At 37.6% G+C, this 13,139-nt stretch overlaps 2 protein-coding genes across 2 annotated transcripts; one reads left to right on the forward strand and one right to left on the reverse strand.

Annotated features, from left to right (window-relative positions):
• Positions 1-337: 337 nt before the first annotated feature.
• LOC106451904 (plastid division protein CDP1, chloroplastic) lies at positions 338-5,037 on the reverse strand. The gene is made up of 12 exons (XM_048774779.1): positions 4,619-5,037; positions 4,375-4,488; positions 4,141-4,278; positions 3,813-3,917; positions 3,592-3,714; positions 3,049-3,417; positions 2,854-2,949; positions 2,607-2,723; positions 2,116-2,181; positions 1,305-2,033; positions 735-928; positions 338-660 (listed from the first exon to the last, which is right to left on the reverse strand). The coding sequence occupies exons 1-12, from the start codon at positions 4,910-4,912 to the stop codon at positions 576-578; spliced, it is 2,430 nt and encodes an 809-aa protein (XP_048630736.1). The 5' UTR covers positions 4,913-5,037; the 3' UTR covers positions 338-575.
• Positions 5,038-8,147: 3,110 nt separating this feature from the next.
• On the forward strand, positions 8,148-9,236 carry LOC111215669 (cyclin-dependent kinase inhibitor 6). The gene is made up of 3 exons (XM_022719586.2): positions 8,148-8,573; positions 8,660-8,832; positions 9,028-9,236. Exons 1-3 carry the CDS (start codon positions 8,313-8,315, stop codon positions 9,095-9,097), a joined length of 504 nt encoding a protein of 167 aa, XP_022575307.2. The 5' UTR covers positions 8,148-8,312; the 3' UTR covers positions 9,098-9,236.
• The last annotated feature ends 3,903 nt before the right edge of the window (positions 9,237-13,139 follow it).

The raw sequence follows: 13,139 nt of genomic DNA on the forward strand, positions 1-13,139 counted from the left end.
ACAAACAAAAATAATTGTTTATTAATATATAATTTTATTTAATAAAAATTACAAAACCTTAAACCAAAAAGAACTAACGATAATTACATCTATATGTACAACCACGATTTTTCATATTTTTTATACGTATCACGAATTTCAATTTATTACCAGAATTCATGATAATATTCTCAAGGTCTAAACAGTGCATGTTTAAGCACTAAGCACGATGTAATACGTTAACTGGTCATGACTCATGAGTTTCATAAATACCATTTTAGTCCTACGTAATTTACAATTAGATTCTGTATTTTTTAAAGCTTTTTAAATGAACTTGGTGAGGTGACGCTTTACAGAAAATTCCAAAGGGTGGCTATCCACAAACATATCATCCAAATCAAAAGAATCTACAAAGACACTTCCGAGTTTGGATTACTAACGAATAAAAAACAAACCTTTAAAGATTTTCCTACATAGTTAGCTAAACCAGAACAAAGGCTAGAAGGAACTCGTGTTCCTATAGTTTGATGCTACAACTTTAGTTAGATCAAACATCATTCTGCGATATACTGTGCTTTGTTTCTAGGAAGGTCGTGTCATTTCTGTATTTGGATATCGCTTTGGCAGAATCTCCACGATCCATCTTCTTGCTTCTTCAGAGTATAGCGGATCTTGTAAGTGCTACACAAAATATACGAAACGCAAGCATCAGTGAATATACGCACTCAGTCCAAAAGTGAAGCAAGTGTTTTTACCTGTAATATTTTGCGTTTTTGGGCTGAGACTCGTCAACTAGTTCTGCTGCTTCTTCAAGAAGGGCCTCGATCTCGGCAGTCTCACCAGCAACACTACCATCTGTGGATATGTGTGCTTGCAAAATCTCAAGATTAAGCAAAACGAATCTCCAATAACACGACTTAGCTTTTGCTGTTTGCGCCAACGTTTGCCACTGCAAAGTCCACATTACCCGAAATAAGAACAAATGAGCATACCCTGACAGACATTTGCAACGTAGACTCTGATGAATCTTTACGTTAGAAAAGGTTAAAAATAATGATCCAAAACTTGCCCTAGTGGCCAAGCAAGCTCTTTCTAACCTAGAGGTCAAGGTTCAATCTCCGGTCTATGCAGCACTGTTTTTGTTTCATCCCAGTCTTACTACGTGTTCAAAATGTAACTTAACCGTAAAATATCAATTTTCTAGATCTTATTCTGGACCTAGTCGAACTATTGATTGATTTGTACTCAACGATTGACGTTTAACCAGATCACTGAAACTAAATCAATTAAGCACAGAAACAGATTAAATGTGGAGAATCAGTGACCTGGATAAGCATGGCTTCGTCAAGGACTTCAGGAAGGCTATAAACTTGATGTGTAGGTCCAAGAGCTTCAGCTTTAATATTTTCCCACTGTCTCACAAGCTCTTCGGCGTCTTCTGTAAGCATTGGTCTTTTGTGAACTTCCGAGGTGGGATGAGACAATGTAGCCGATAGACCAGAGCTTTTTAGATACAAGGCATCCGAATGTTCCCCATGATGCCTCTTCAACATGTCCAAGAGTGTTTTGATGTTGCCCACGACACCCTTTCTGTTCACAGAAGCAAGGTTTCTTCTGAAATTCCCAGAATCTGATTCCAAGTGCGGCTTTGCAGAACCCCATGTAGGCAGGCTCTGTAATCTACCAGACCTAATGCCTGTTAGCTTTAGAGAGAAGAACACGGTACAACCTAATAAAGCAGCAACAGATACCCTTTGGATCAAACTGCTCTGAGAGAGCCAACCATTCCATATTTTATTTTGCTGTAAACCAAGGTTCCTTTTCAGTTGAACCGATGGCCTACTGACACCGCTTTCATCAATATTCTTTGTTGATGCTACTGGGCTCTGCAGATTTGTTGGTGCCAATTGCTCGACAGCTGTATAAAGATGTTGTGACGAGTTCATGAACTGCATAGAGGAAATCGGTCTTTGGTTCGTCTTGTGATTAATAATTGGCGGTGACCCCATTTTCTTGTTCTCTGGATATTTTTTTTCAGCCCGGAAAAAGTTGGCCTGCATAAAGTTGTACGTATAAATATGCTTCTGCTTAAATATAGAACTGGTTTACAGAATCATTCAGTGATCTGGTTCTTACCAAAGATGGCGAACAACCCCTTGTGTCTGGAAAGTTGGCAAGCACTGAATCCTTTAGCCACGCTTCCTGGTTAATTTTATTAGGTAGTACGTAAAAGGTCAATATCAACTTTTATTAAAGAAAATTACAGCTAAACACGATATAGATATACAAAAGCGTATGCAATATATAGCAAAAAGTTAAACTGAATGAATCAATCAAAGGAATTACCCATGATCTCTTTTTCATAAAAAAAGCTTATGTCAACTAAATGGAAACTGAAGGCAGCCATACGCAATGCTGTTAAAGCAGATTCTATGAATTTTACTACTGCACACTCCACATCTCTATTTTCATTGTTTCAGTCAATGCTTGGGACATAGCACAATTCATATTTCATTAAGTTGATCATGCCATTTATATCAGGGAGAACCATCAGCCAGGGAATAATTACGTCCGCACTCCTAGCAACATACAGACACAAAATTCTCGGTAAAAGACATCAGGTTTACCAACGATGGTGTTGCAGAAGTAGTTCTCAACTCTTTCCCCAAGATCGAATTACGAACCGCAGAGTCTGAATTTGAATCCAGCTGCTTAAGTTTTTCAAGGGCCTCAGCCTCGGAACCCTGTGTTATCCAACATGTAGGTCCAGTAGTACTTAATTAAATGTACAAGACATGGATCTTGCGGAGCAGGTGATTTAAGTAAATTTGAAGAGCTTAAGATGCAACGACACATTGGAAAGGGAAAAAGAACCTGGTTTAGAAGAAATGAGCAAAAAGCTTCCTCAAATTTCAGATCAACACCTTCTGATGCTATTAGACATTCGCATATAGATTTTGCTTTATTAATCTACACAAACATACTGAATGTTATACTTTATAAACGAACAGACTAGAAAAATGGACCAATTAGTTAAAATTTATCAAACGATAGAAAAGAGTTACATACCTTATCAGTTTGCTTGACTGAAAATCCAACAGCGATATGAGCAACCAACACCATGTAGAAACAATTAAAATCAATTACTACTCTTTGATTGTGGGATTCAAGTGATTTTTTATTTTTCCGTGTAATGGCCAAGGTATCCCATGGAAGGAGATCAACAATCTCTGTGGCCAGTAGCCTGCTAATTGCCTGGCTCAAAAAGCATGGCCAGTCTTGAATTTGACAGGAAGCTTCAACATCAAGGCCTTGTCTCAGAAGTTCACGTAGCGCTGCAACTGCACCTCGTCTCCTCTCCGCATTTTCCGGCAAGGGAGGTAGGCCCAGTAGATCTAATGTGCATGGTGCTGCAAGCTCCTCCAAGGACTCTTCTATCTAAAATTTTCAACTTAAATCACTTAAAAAAGTGGTAGATTTTGCTTTTAGATAATACGAGCGAGCTTACATATGAAGCTCCTTATCATTACTAGATAAGGCATGCTAAGCAAGTGACAGAACTAAAGGTAAACACAAGAAGCCTAATCAGCCCTGATGCAAGGCAGCTATTACCTGAGATAACAATGCAAGTTTCCCAAGAGTAACTTTACTCTTCAGAAAAGACTGAGCACGAGCAAGAGCTTCAAATCCTTGAGAGACTTTGTTCGCCTCGAAAGCATCCTTGGCGACCGCGCACTTCATGGAAAAAAAAAAACCCAACCATAACATAAAAGAAAAGCAGAAAGTTAGTGAAAACTGGTAACTAGTTTCCATCCCTGGTTTACTGATCTTACCTCAGCAAGTGCCATAGACAAAAATATATCATGAATATATGGCTTCGAATCAAGGTGCCTGAGAACAGACCGGCCAATATCCAGCACCAATTTTTCTTCTCCAACCTGAAGCATAGTAGCTCACATCACCGGTTTATCTCCTATCCAAAATCCTTTATATCTTAAGCTCAAAAAGGCACAAAACTTGAGAGGGAAATCATCAAAATCCCTCTTAAATCTCGTAGCAAATTTGCATTTAAACGAGGTAAGGTACCGATAGAAATGAAAAAAAACAATGCAGAAAGATAGAGGTACAAGACATCTGCAGGGACATAATCAGTAGTAATACCTCTTGAAGAAGGCAGAGAGCAGCAGGCAACCAAGCCCATGGGATTCTAAGAGGAGATTTAGGACTAATATTTTCTTTAAGGTTACCAGCATACTCTGGTTCAAAAAGAAGTTTATCCCTAACATCCATGAGAAGATCCTGCACATTAAAGAGACGAAAGCTTTCATATAATGAAAAATGGTCAGATCCTATGAAGCACTTGAAACAGAATCAAACTCTGTATAGGACTTGAACCTGGCGAGCTGCAGCAGCTTCCATTGTATATCCTTCTTCAGCATCAGCTTTCTTCAAATTCAACACCGACTTAACGACTTCGTCTTTCTCAGCCTTTTCAGAAACTCCAATAAGCTACAAGATTCAATTCCATTGACAGCAGCAAAACTAACTTAGCCAAATCAATAGTTTCCCAACACTGACTACCACGAACAGCTACTTCAACTAGAATTCCACTTAACCTAAGTAATGAATTCGATAATACCTGGTAACACGTAACCGGGATTTCGATTGTGGATGTAGATGCAGCGAGGGAAGAGGTACGAGACGGAGCATTATCGACGACATGTGCACCACCACCACCACCACCAGCATTCAACCTCCTCCGCCGGTAAGAGCAACTAAAACCGTCGAATTCGCCGGGATCAGAACGCGCGACGAGAAAACATGAGATCTGAACCTCGGGAGGATGTAGGATGATGCTGGTGCCGCGATTGGAGATTCCGCGGAGCAGAGAAGAAGAAGAAGGGAGAAGTGGAAACGTGTAGAGCACTGGCATTGCTGAACCGCAGCTTCAGAGGACGACTGACTCCTAGAAGAAGAAGAAGAGTGAAGGTAGAATCATGGTATGGGTTTACTCAGAAAATTGACATTGGTTTTGATTGCTGATTCCTTTCGTCTCCTGAAAATAATTGACGATAAGGCAACCCGCTGAACCAAGCAGAGGCTTCAGGGTGACACATGACGTGACCACGCCTCTTGGAATTTTGACATGGGCCTTTTGGACTTCTTACTGGCTTAACTTTCGGCCCATATTTAAAATGGGGAGGTCAAACACAGAAACTTTAGCTAAATCAACCAAAGTAGCTTTTAGTAATTTAGGTTTCTAGATTTAATTTAAAAACTATATTTTAAAAGCGTGGGATTTGTTTTTTTTTAAATAAAATTTCATCAAATTTTGTTAATTATAAGATTATGTATACGTTGATGACAAAAAAATAATAATAATAAGATTATGTATTTTTATATAAGATAATCTAATCTATTTCCAATTTGAGCAATTGGCGCTAAAATACATAAAATACATCAATAACATCAAATTTTGCAAATGTTGAAAAATGGCCAAAAACATGTTAAAGCCCAAACTGTTTAGAGATAAAATGACCTTACTAACTCTATTAATCATTTAAACAAATTGGAAAAACGGTATAAGTTTTTAGGTGATGGTTTTCAAAATATTTTTATTTTATTCTCTTTCCATCGCGATCATCTTCTCTTTCTTTTTTTTTCCCAGATTTTTCTTCGTCACTCTCCAATAAATCCAATGTTTCTTATGAGTTTCTTTTTCTATTTGAGATTTGACATATTTTTAATGTTGTAGAATCACATAAAATCCACAAGAAGATCACATAAATAGTGAATTTGGTTCAAACATTGTTTTATTGAGCTTACTAGGTGAGTTGGATTTGGTTCATAAATTGTTTAACTGAGTTAACTCAATAAAACGTACAGACTCATTATGTAATTGGAAGTTTCAGCTAAAATTTTACTTGTTCTAGTAAACATAATATGGGTTTGTTAACAAATCATGATAATTGAAATTGTTGGCCGGATAAAAGTTCACATTAACTATGTGATCAGATTCACAGTCCACCCTATGCAATTCATATATTTCTTTATGTAATGTATACAAATTATCCAGTTATCTTTAATGATCGTTGGTTATTTAAGTTAGTGGCCGACTAACGTAAATAATTATCCGGTTATTGTTATTGTTAGTTGGATTTTTCAATCAATAATCGATAAGGAGTTCTAGCCTTCTCGCTAAAATGAGGAGAAATGGCAGTAACTCTATAGATCTTCTTCTTAGTGTTGGATTGAAGACAATGGGTGTTTCTCCCCGTAATATGCACACTAGCCCTTTGTGGTAGCTCATACTGCCATATTTAGCTCCTTTATCGGAGGAAGAGGTCGTAGCATTATTGTTTCAACTTGTTGTTGTTGTTGAGATGTTCTCCACCAAACTGATCTACTCCAACTTTTCATCAAGTTATCAAACTTGAACAACATAATACCCTCTCCTTTCCTAATAAAACTTATTGGTTAGCCAAGTTGAGAAATCTTGTTACAAGAAGAAAATAATTGGCGAAACGAAACTTACAGTGGTGATGACGAACTCTCTTCTGCCATTTGTTGTAAATATACATGAACCCGATTAATTAGGACTAAACAATGGAATCAATTGGAAAAGAATCACATCTCAGCGTTTTTGTTGAAAGAAAAAGTATATGGTTGACTTATGTAAAAGATGATCAATTCAAGAGGGAGACGAGTAGAGAGGACCTTGAGATATGATCATGACCTTTCTCTCGCTGTAAAAGCTGATCAATTAAAGAAGAATATGAGTGGGGATATGATCAACTTACGTAAAATATCATCAGTTCAAGTAGGAGACGAGTAGAGTGAGTAAAGATATGATCGACTTACATAAAATCTGATCAATTCAAGAAAGAGACGAGTCGTGAGGACCTTGAGATATGATCAGGATATTTTTCTCGCTTACGTAAAAGATGATCAATCAAAGAAGAAGATGGGTAGGGATACGATTGACTCTGATCAATTCAAGAAGGAGACAAGTAGAGTGTGAGTGAAGATATGATCGACTTACGTACGTAAAATCTGATCAATTCAAGAAGGAAACGAGTAGAGAGGACCTTGCAATAATATATTTCTCTATTAAACCGTGCTGATCAATCAAAGAAGAAGATGAGTAGATACATATATATATATATATATATATATAATAGACAATCCCTATCTCCGGTTTTAGTAATGTAAAAGGTGATGATGTGTACAAGAAGGAGGGGTAAAAAAACTAACTTTCAAATTTATATTATGGAATCCTCGTGTTATAGTCAGATGGCAAAAACAAAGAGCTTGCTCGCGGGTCTGGCCTATTAAGGCTCAAAACGGGGTGGTAGGTAAGCAAATTGCAGGCACGTTTTATACGCAATTGGGTCAAATGCAGGATGGGCTGGTACTGAAGGTCACATTCTACTGTTGGATTAAGTTTAGAGAAAAAAAAATTGAGATATAAGTTATAGACTTAATCCTACCGAATAGTAGAAATAAGAATTAGGAGTTATCTAGATATGTTATCTAATAGAATTATGAGTTTATAAGTTCTACATGAGAAAATGTCAATATATGACATAGCTTATAAGAATTTAAAGATTGAGAGCTTGAGTTTTGAAATATTTTCTCAATAAATAGGTTATACTTATTTGATCTTTGAATTTTATATCTGCAACTGTGTTTTAAAATCGACCTAAACCCACGGTTCGACTAGTAAATCCGGTGATCTAATATGTAATTCAATTTGAATTTTTATTAAAGAGAACTTTATTTTGAAAATTTGGTAAAATACATTAAAAACGGTAAAATCCGAAAGAAAATACTGGTAAAACCTTGAATCCGTTGAAGCACTGGCTTGGTTGAGAAAGCTTCTATGTGCATGTGATATTTGACCTTTTAAAAAAATCGTTCGAGACTAAATATTTTTTTCTTCTAAAAAATGATTATTGTTACGTTTCCACAACGTCATAACTAAAGAACATGATTGCGTTTTAATTGTTTTTGAAAGGAAGCCAAAAACGGCAAAATATAAGAGAGCGCGTTTCGAAACCGAAACCCAACAGCGTTTAAAGCGAAACTCCGTAACGGCGCCGTTACAAGTCTCCGTCACACTCGAAACGGGGGACTACAACCATAAACTCCGTCCCCTCGCGAAGGAATAAAAAATCTCATCCGTTGAAACAATCAACGGCTCATGAACCCTTCAACTCTCCTCTCTCTCTCTTTCTTTCTCTCTCTCCCACCAAAATCTCCTCTGCTTTTTTCTAATAAGAAGCGAACCAAAAATAGAAAGAAGCAGAGAAGTCCGCACACAGAGAGAGAAGATGAGCGAGAGAAATCTCAACAGCAAGCGAGAATCGCGAGAGCTTGAAGCTTCAAGCACAAGCGTCTCCCCACTCCAGAAGAAGAAGAAGCTCGATGCCGTCGTCCTCGCGATTCCCTCTCCTTCCGTAGCTTCAACGCAAGGTAGATGCTCTGTCACCTCTGACGACGATGATAAAAGCTCTATCGTCAGCTCCGACTGTTTCAGCAGTGAATCGAACGAAACCGTGAGGAACAATCCAACCTCTGGTGCAGATCTGGAGGTGAAGCTTCTTGAATCCGTAGCTCTTCTCGTCTTTGTTAAATCTCCATTGATTTTATTTTCCGTTTGTTCGTTATGTTTGTTCAGGATACAGTGAGCGAGGCTTTGGGAGAAACAACAGAGACGGAATCATCATCGCCGGCGTTAAAGAGGGATAATAAACCACCGGAGGTGAGCAAGATTCCGACGGTGGAGGAGATCGAAGCATTCTTATCGGAGCTAGAAGGCGGCGATGATAAACGGAAGCGATTCATAGAAAAGTGAGTCCGCCGCGTCTTCCTTTTCTCTTATTCTCTCACGTGTGCGCCGCTTTGGGGTTTGGGGGATTGTTTTCTTCGAGTCCGTACAAAAACGTTGGGAAGAAGAATGTCTGCGCAGGATAAGAGATGATGATCCTACGCACGCGTAGTTTAGCAAATGAGGATCCTAACGAACACTTTTTGACACGCACGCAGGTACAACTTCGATATCGTCAATGACAAACCGCTTCGAGGTCGTTACATGTGGGATCGACTCAAGCCATGAAAGCATGTGGAGGAAGAAAAAGAAAATTAGGTTGTTTTCTACTTATATTTCCACTTGTACAGCTCTTTTTTGGTAATTAAATCAGTTTTTAGCCTATGTTAAGTTCGTTCGTATAAACAAAGGAAAAATACAACCTTAATATCGGAAGTTTCGGATCTTGATCAAGTAACTACGATGGTTTTTCAGAAGATAGAAATTTCTCTGGCGTTTGCTTTTTTTTTTTTATTGTGGGTTTCTCATGTTTTTGTTTTTTTAGTAAATCAAGCGAGTATGGTACATGGTTTTAGGCAATTAATGACATACAGACTCAGGTTTTAAAATTGCATGAATAAGGAAAGTTGGTTCTTGTTTCGTTTAGGACATTGGATGCTTATTACAAATGTTTTGTTTCAACATTTGTTCTCGTGTCTTTCTTGTTGTTACATTTTCCCAAGAAATCATTATTTAAATGTTTCATAGTTTAAGGTTTTATATACTACTATTATAAAAGAAAAATGGGGAAAAAGAGGAAATGTGCACATGAAATGACGATACAGACATACAGTTGGTCTGTACTTGTCTACAAAACTTTCGATATATTTCTCGTTAATATTCATTTTGTTTATCACGGAATATTCGTCTGGTTTTTGTTTATGGATCCGTTCCTCCTCGCCTCTAAACAGTGGGTCCACCACTAAGAAAACATTTTGGCTTTCATTAGAGCATCCACATCAATGAACCCCCTCTTGGGGTTCATCTTTTTAGTTTTTTATTATTAAAATTTGTTTCTTTTTCTTTTTGGTTCTTTTTTTAAAAAAAAAAAAAAAAAAAAGTTAGACCAATCACGGGCCGCCACGACACGTGGAGCCCGCGCTACAGTGATGAACTTTAGGAGAGAGGGGTTCAACCAAGAGAACTTTAGGAGAGAGAGGGTTCATGGGATTGAATTATTTTATTATTTTTTTTTCTTGGTTTTTGTGTGAACTCCCCCCATGAACCCTCAATGGGGGTGATCTTAGATAAGACCAAAATTAGCTTAACTGATGTTGTGTATGTAATTTTCCAAATGAAGTTTAACCGTAATCAATTAGTAATTTTCAAAAAATAAGATTATGACAATTGAAAACTGTATTTGTAATTATTGCGTATGTTTTGTCGTTTAGTTTGTTGGTACTGTAAAATAAGAAAATAATTGTACAAATTGAAGAAGGAGGGGGAAGCAAATCGTAGGGAGCAAGAAAAGGTAAATCTCATCATTGCATGAATCGGTTGGGATGCTTTTTTACCATTTCTTTCTTTACTTACAGTCTTGGCTGCACGTGCCTCTGTCCCAGCATTTAACAATCGCGTTTTATTAATTTAATTACAGTTTGGTATCAAATCAGATAATATCTTAGCACAATCAGTCCATTTGGACGACGTTAAGCTGCCTGGATTTTACAAAATGTGATCATGCAAATTCAACTGTCATTTTCTATCCACCCTGTCTCCTTTGTTACGTCCCGGATCGTCATCATCGTCATATACACTCACCACCAGTTTCTTATTTTCAAATAAATAAATGAAATACCACACCTGTATGCTTACTTGTAAACATGTGAAGCCATATCTAGTTATACATATGTAGACTTTTGCAGTTAAAAATTAACTGCAGATATTGGGACTTACACAAAATATGAATATAAAACCATACATTTGTGTTTGTGTACGTAGTTAGAATATTTGTATGTGTTCTTGTGTGTGTAAAACAATAAATTGTGTTTGTATATACAGTTAGAGCATCTTTAACGGTGGTTTCTAACCAAGGTCCTACTCTTTAAAAATAAATGAGTTAATCAAAAAAGTAGAAAAGAGACTAATGAAAAGTTCTTGTTTTACAGGGTTTTAGATACTTACTATTCATTTGATATCCAAGAGTCAGTTAACTAAAATTCTAACTGATTAAAGAAAACTAAAATACAAACATATAAATAAAATAATACTCTCTCCGTTTTATAATACTTGATGTTTTTTCTTAGTACATAAAGATTAAGAAAGTTAGATTTAAGTAAAAAATATATTTTAAAAGATAGTTTTTTAAATCATTTAACCAATTATAAAAAGACGGTAAAATCTAATTGACTGAACATTTTCCAATAAAATTAAAGTTAACCTTAAAACTTCATGTAAAGTAAAACAAAATATTTCTTCTAAAACATTATCTATATTGAAACGGATGGAGTAGTAATTTTATTTTTTTTAGATATTGTTACAGCGTTAAAGGTTCTCCTAGAACTTTTGTACGTGTAGTAGATAAAACAAATAGGTATGGACATGTAATGCAGAGAAGAATGGTAAAAGAGGAATGAGTTTGGGAATGTGAAAATAGATTGCGTTTCTTCAACATTTGTTTCTATTGCTGAATTGATACCTAAAGTTCACACCTTACAGACACTTTATAGAAGCTTATAACAAAGCTATAATATGGCTTATATTTTTACACCATCACATGATCATGAGATCTTAAAACAGCCAAAATGTCACACATATTTATTGGCCGTCATATTTGCTTCAGAATTACTATTTAATTTTTGTTAGGATTGGATTGTATTCTGTATTTTTTTTTTGCTAAATTGTAAATGTCATTGCAAAGGAATGAATGTTTGGTTACAAGTTAATGCAACCCAGTTTGCTTTTCAGCCATTCTGAAAGTTTAGAGGTGCAAAAAAGTTTAAAAAAAACCCCTAAACCACAAGGAGATCATGCTCAATCTTTACCAAACAATGGAAGCTAGAACACAATACCAAACTAGAACAAAAGACTAACAGTATAAACACCCCCTCCCAAGCACTTCTCGTATCTAAGGAGCAACCAAATACGACAAGAGTAAAGCCATAAGAGATGTTTAGTCAGGTCTCACCGAGGTGGCTCTAAGCAGGCATCGACGGCGACGGCTGGCTCCCATCCCGGAGCTCCGCTGGAGGAGGACGCTGGCCAACAAAACTCAAGCTTGCTCGGTATTTGCAGACATGTAGACCCGACTTCGACGCCGTTTAAAAGATGAAGCACTGGCTACGGTCAAACGCAGGCGGTCGATTTGGCTCCCTATCCGGCTGCGCGACACAATGGATACGTATCGACGTCAGGGCACACAGAAGCAAAACCCGGAGCTTGGAGGATGGAATTGACGAGCAGAAGGAGTGTAGAAACTCCTTGAAAACATACGGGTCTGGGTATAAGAAGGCTCCTCCTTAAAGCATTTGACATCGTAACTAAGGTTGTCTTCAAGACCCAAGCGAACAACATCGATAGCAAGAAGAAGTTACCTAACTAAAACCCGATTTCATCATGGTTGTTGTCTTTTGAACTATGGAGAGAGGTTCTCGATGGCTTACCTCACAGCCACCTTTCACTCAAAAGAGAGGAGAAGCTCTACGGAGAACCTTGGAGAAACCCTGGTAGAGGATTCGACTGGAACGAGATGCAAAGGCTGGTACGGCGACGGTAGCGACGCGTCTGGTGTTCTGGCTGTCTCGGATCTCAAAGTTGACCCAACTTCGAGCGCAATCGGCCACTAGCAGAAGACCCAAGGGCCCTAGGGTAATCTCGACTCCTCTTGTCTCGCCGGAGCTCCAGAGGAACCAAAGACAACTTCGATATGTGACCATCCGGTGGAGGACTCCAAACGGATCCAGAAACGCCAAGCAAGGAGACAAATTAAGTGGAGATCGACAAAGGGAAGAGGTGGATATGGACACAGCGGGAGATTCTGGGGCCTTCTCGCAGCACCAGACGGCGCCAGAGAGGCTAGGGGAGATCGGTGATTTGGATCGAGAAAAGTAGGGTTCGAGAGAGAAATATTAGGGGCGCGTTGGGTGGACGCGCGGGTTTTTACTTAATTTTTGATTATTATGTATTCTGTATATATAGGACGCCATATATGCGATGCACCCTTCTTATTGGTTGTATGTATTTTTTATAAATGAGATTGATAACTTACTGTAATTAAAGCTGATAGGATGTTTGCAGTTATAATTGTATAATTTACGTATTGCTACTGTATGTTTTTCTCGAACTTAGACTA

The sequence above is a fragment of the Brassica napus genome, unplaced genomic scaffold, assembly GCF_020379485.1.
Source record: "Brassica napus cultivar Da-Ae unplaced genomic scaffold, Da-Ae ScsIHWf_528;HRSCAF=793, whole genome shotgun sequence".
NCBI lineage: Eukaryota > Viridiplantae > Streptophyta > Magnoliopsida > Brassicales > Brassicaceae > Brassica > Brassica napus.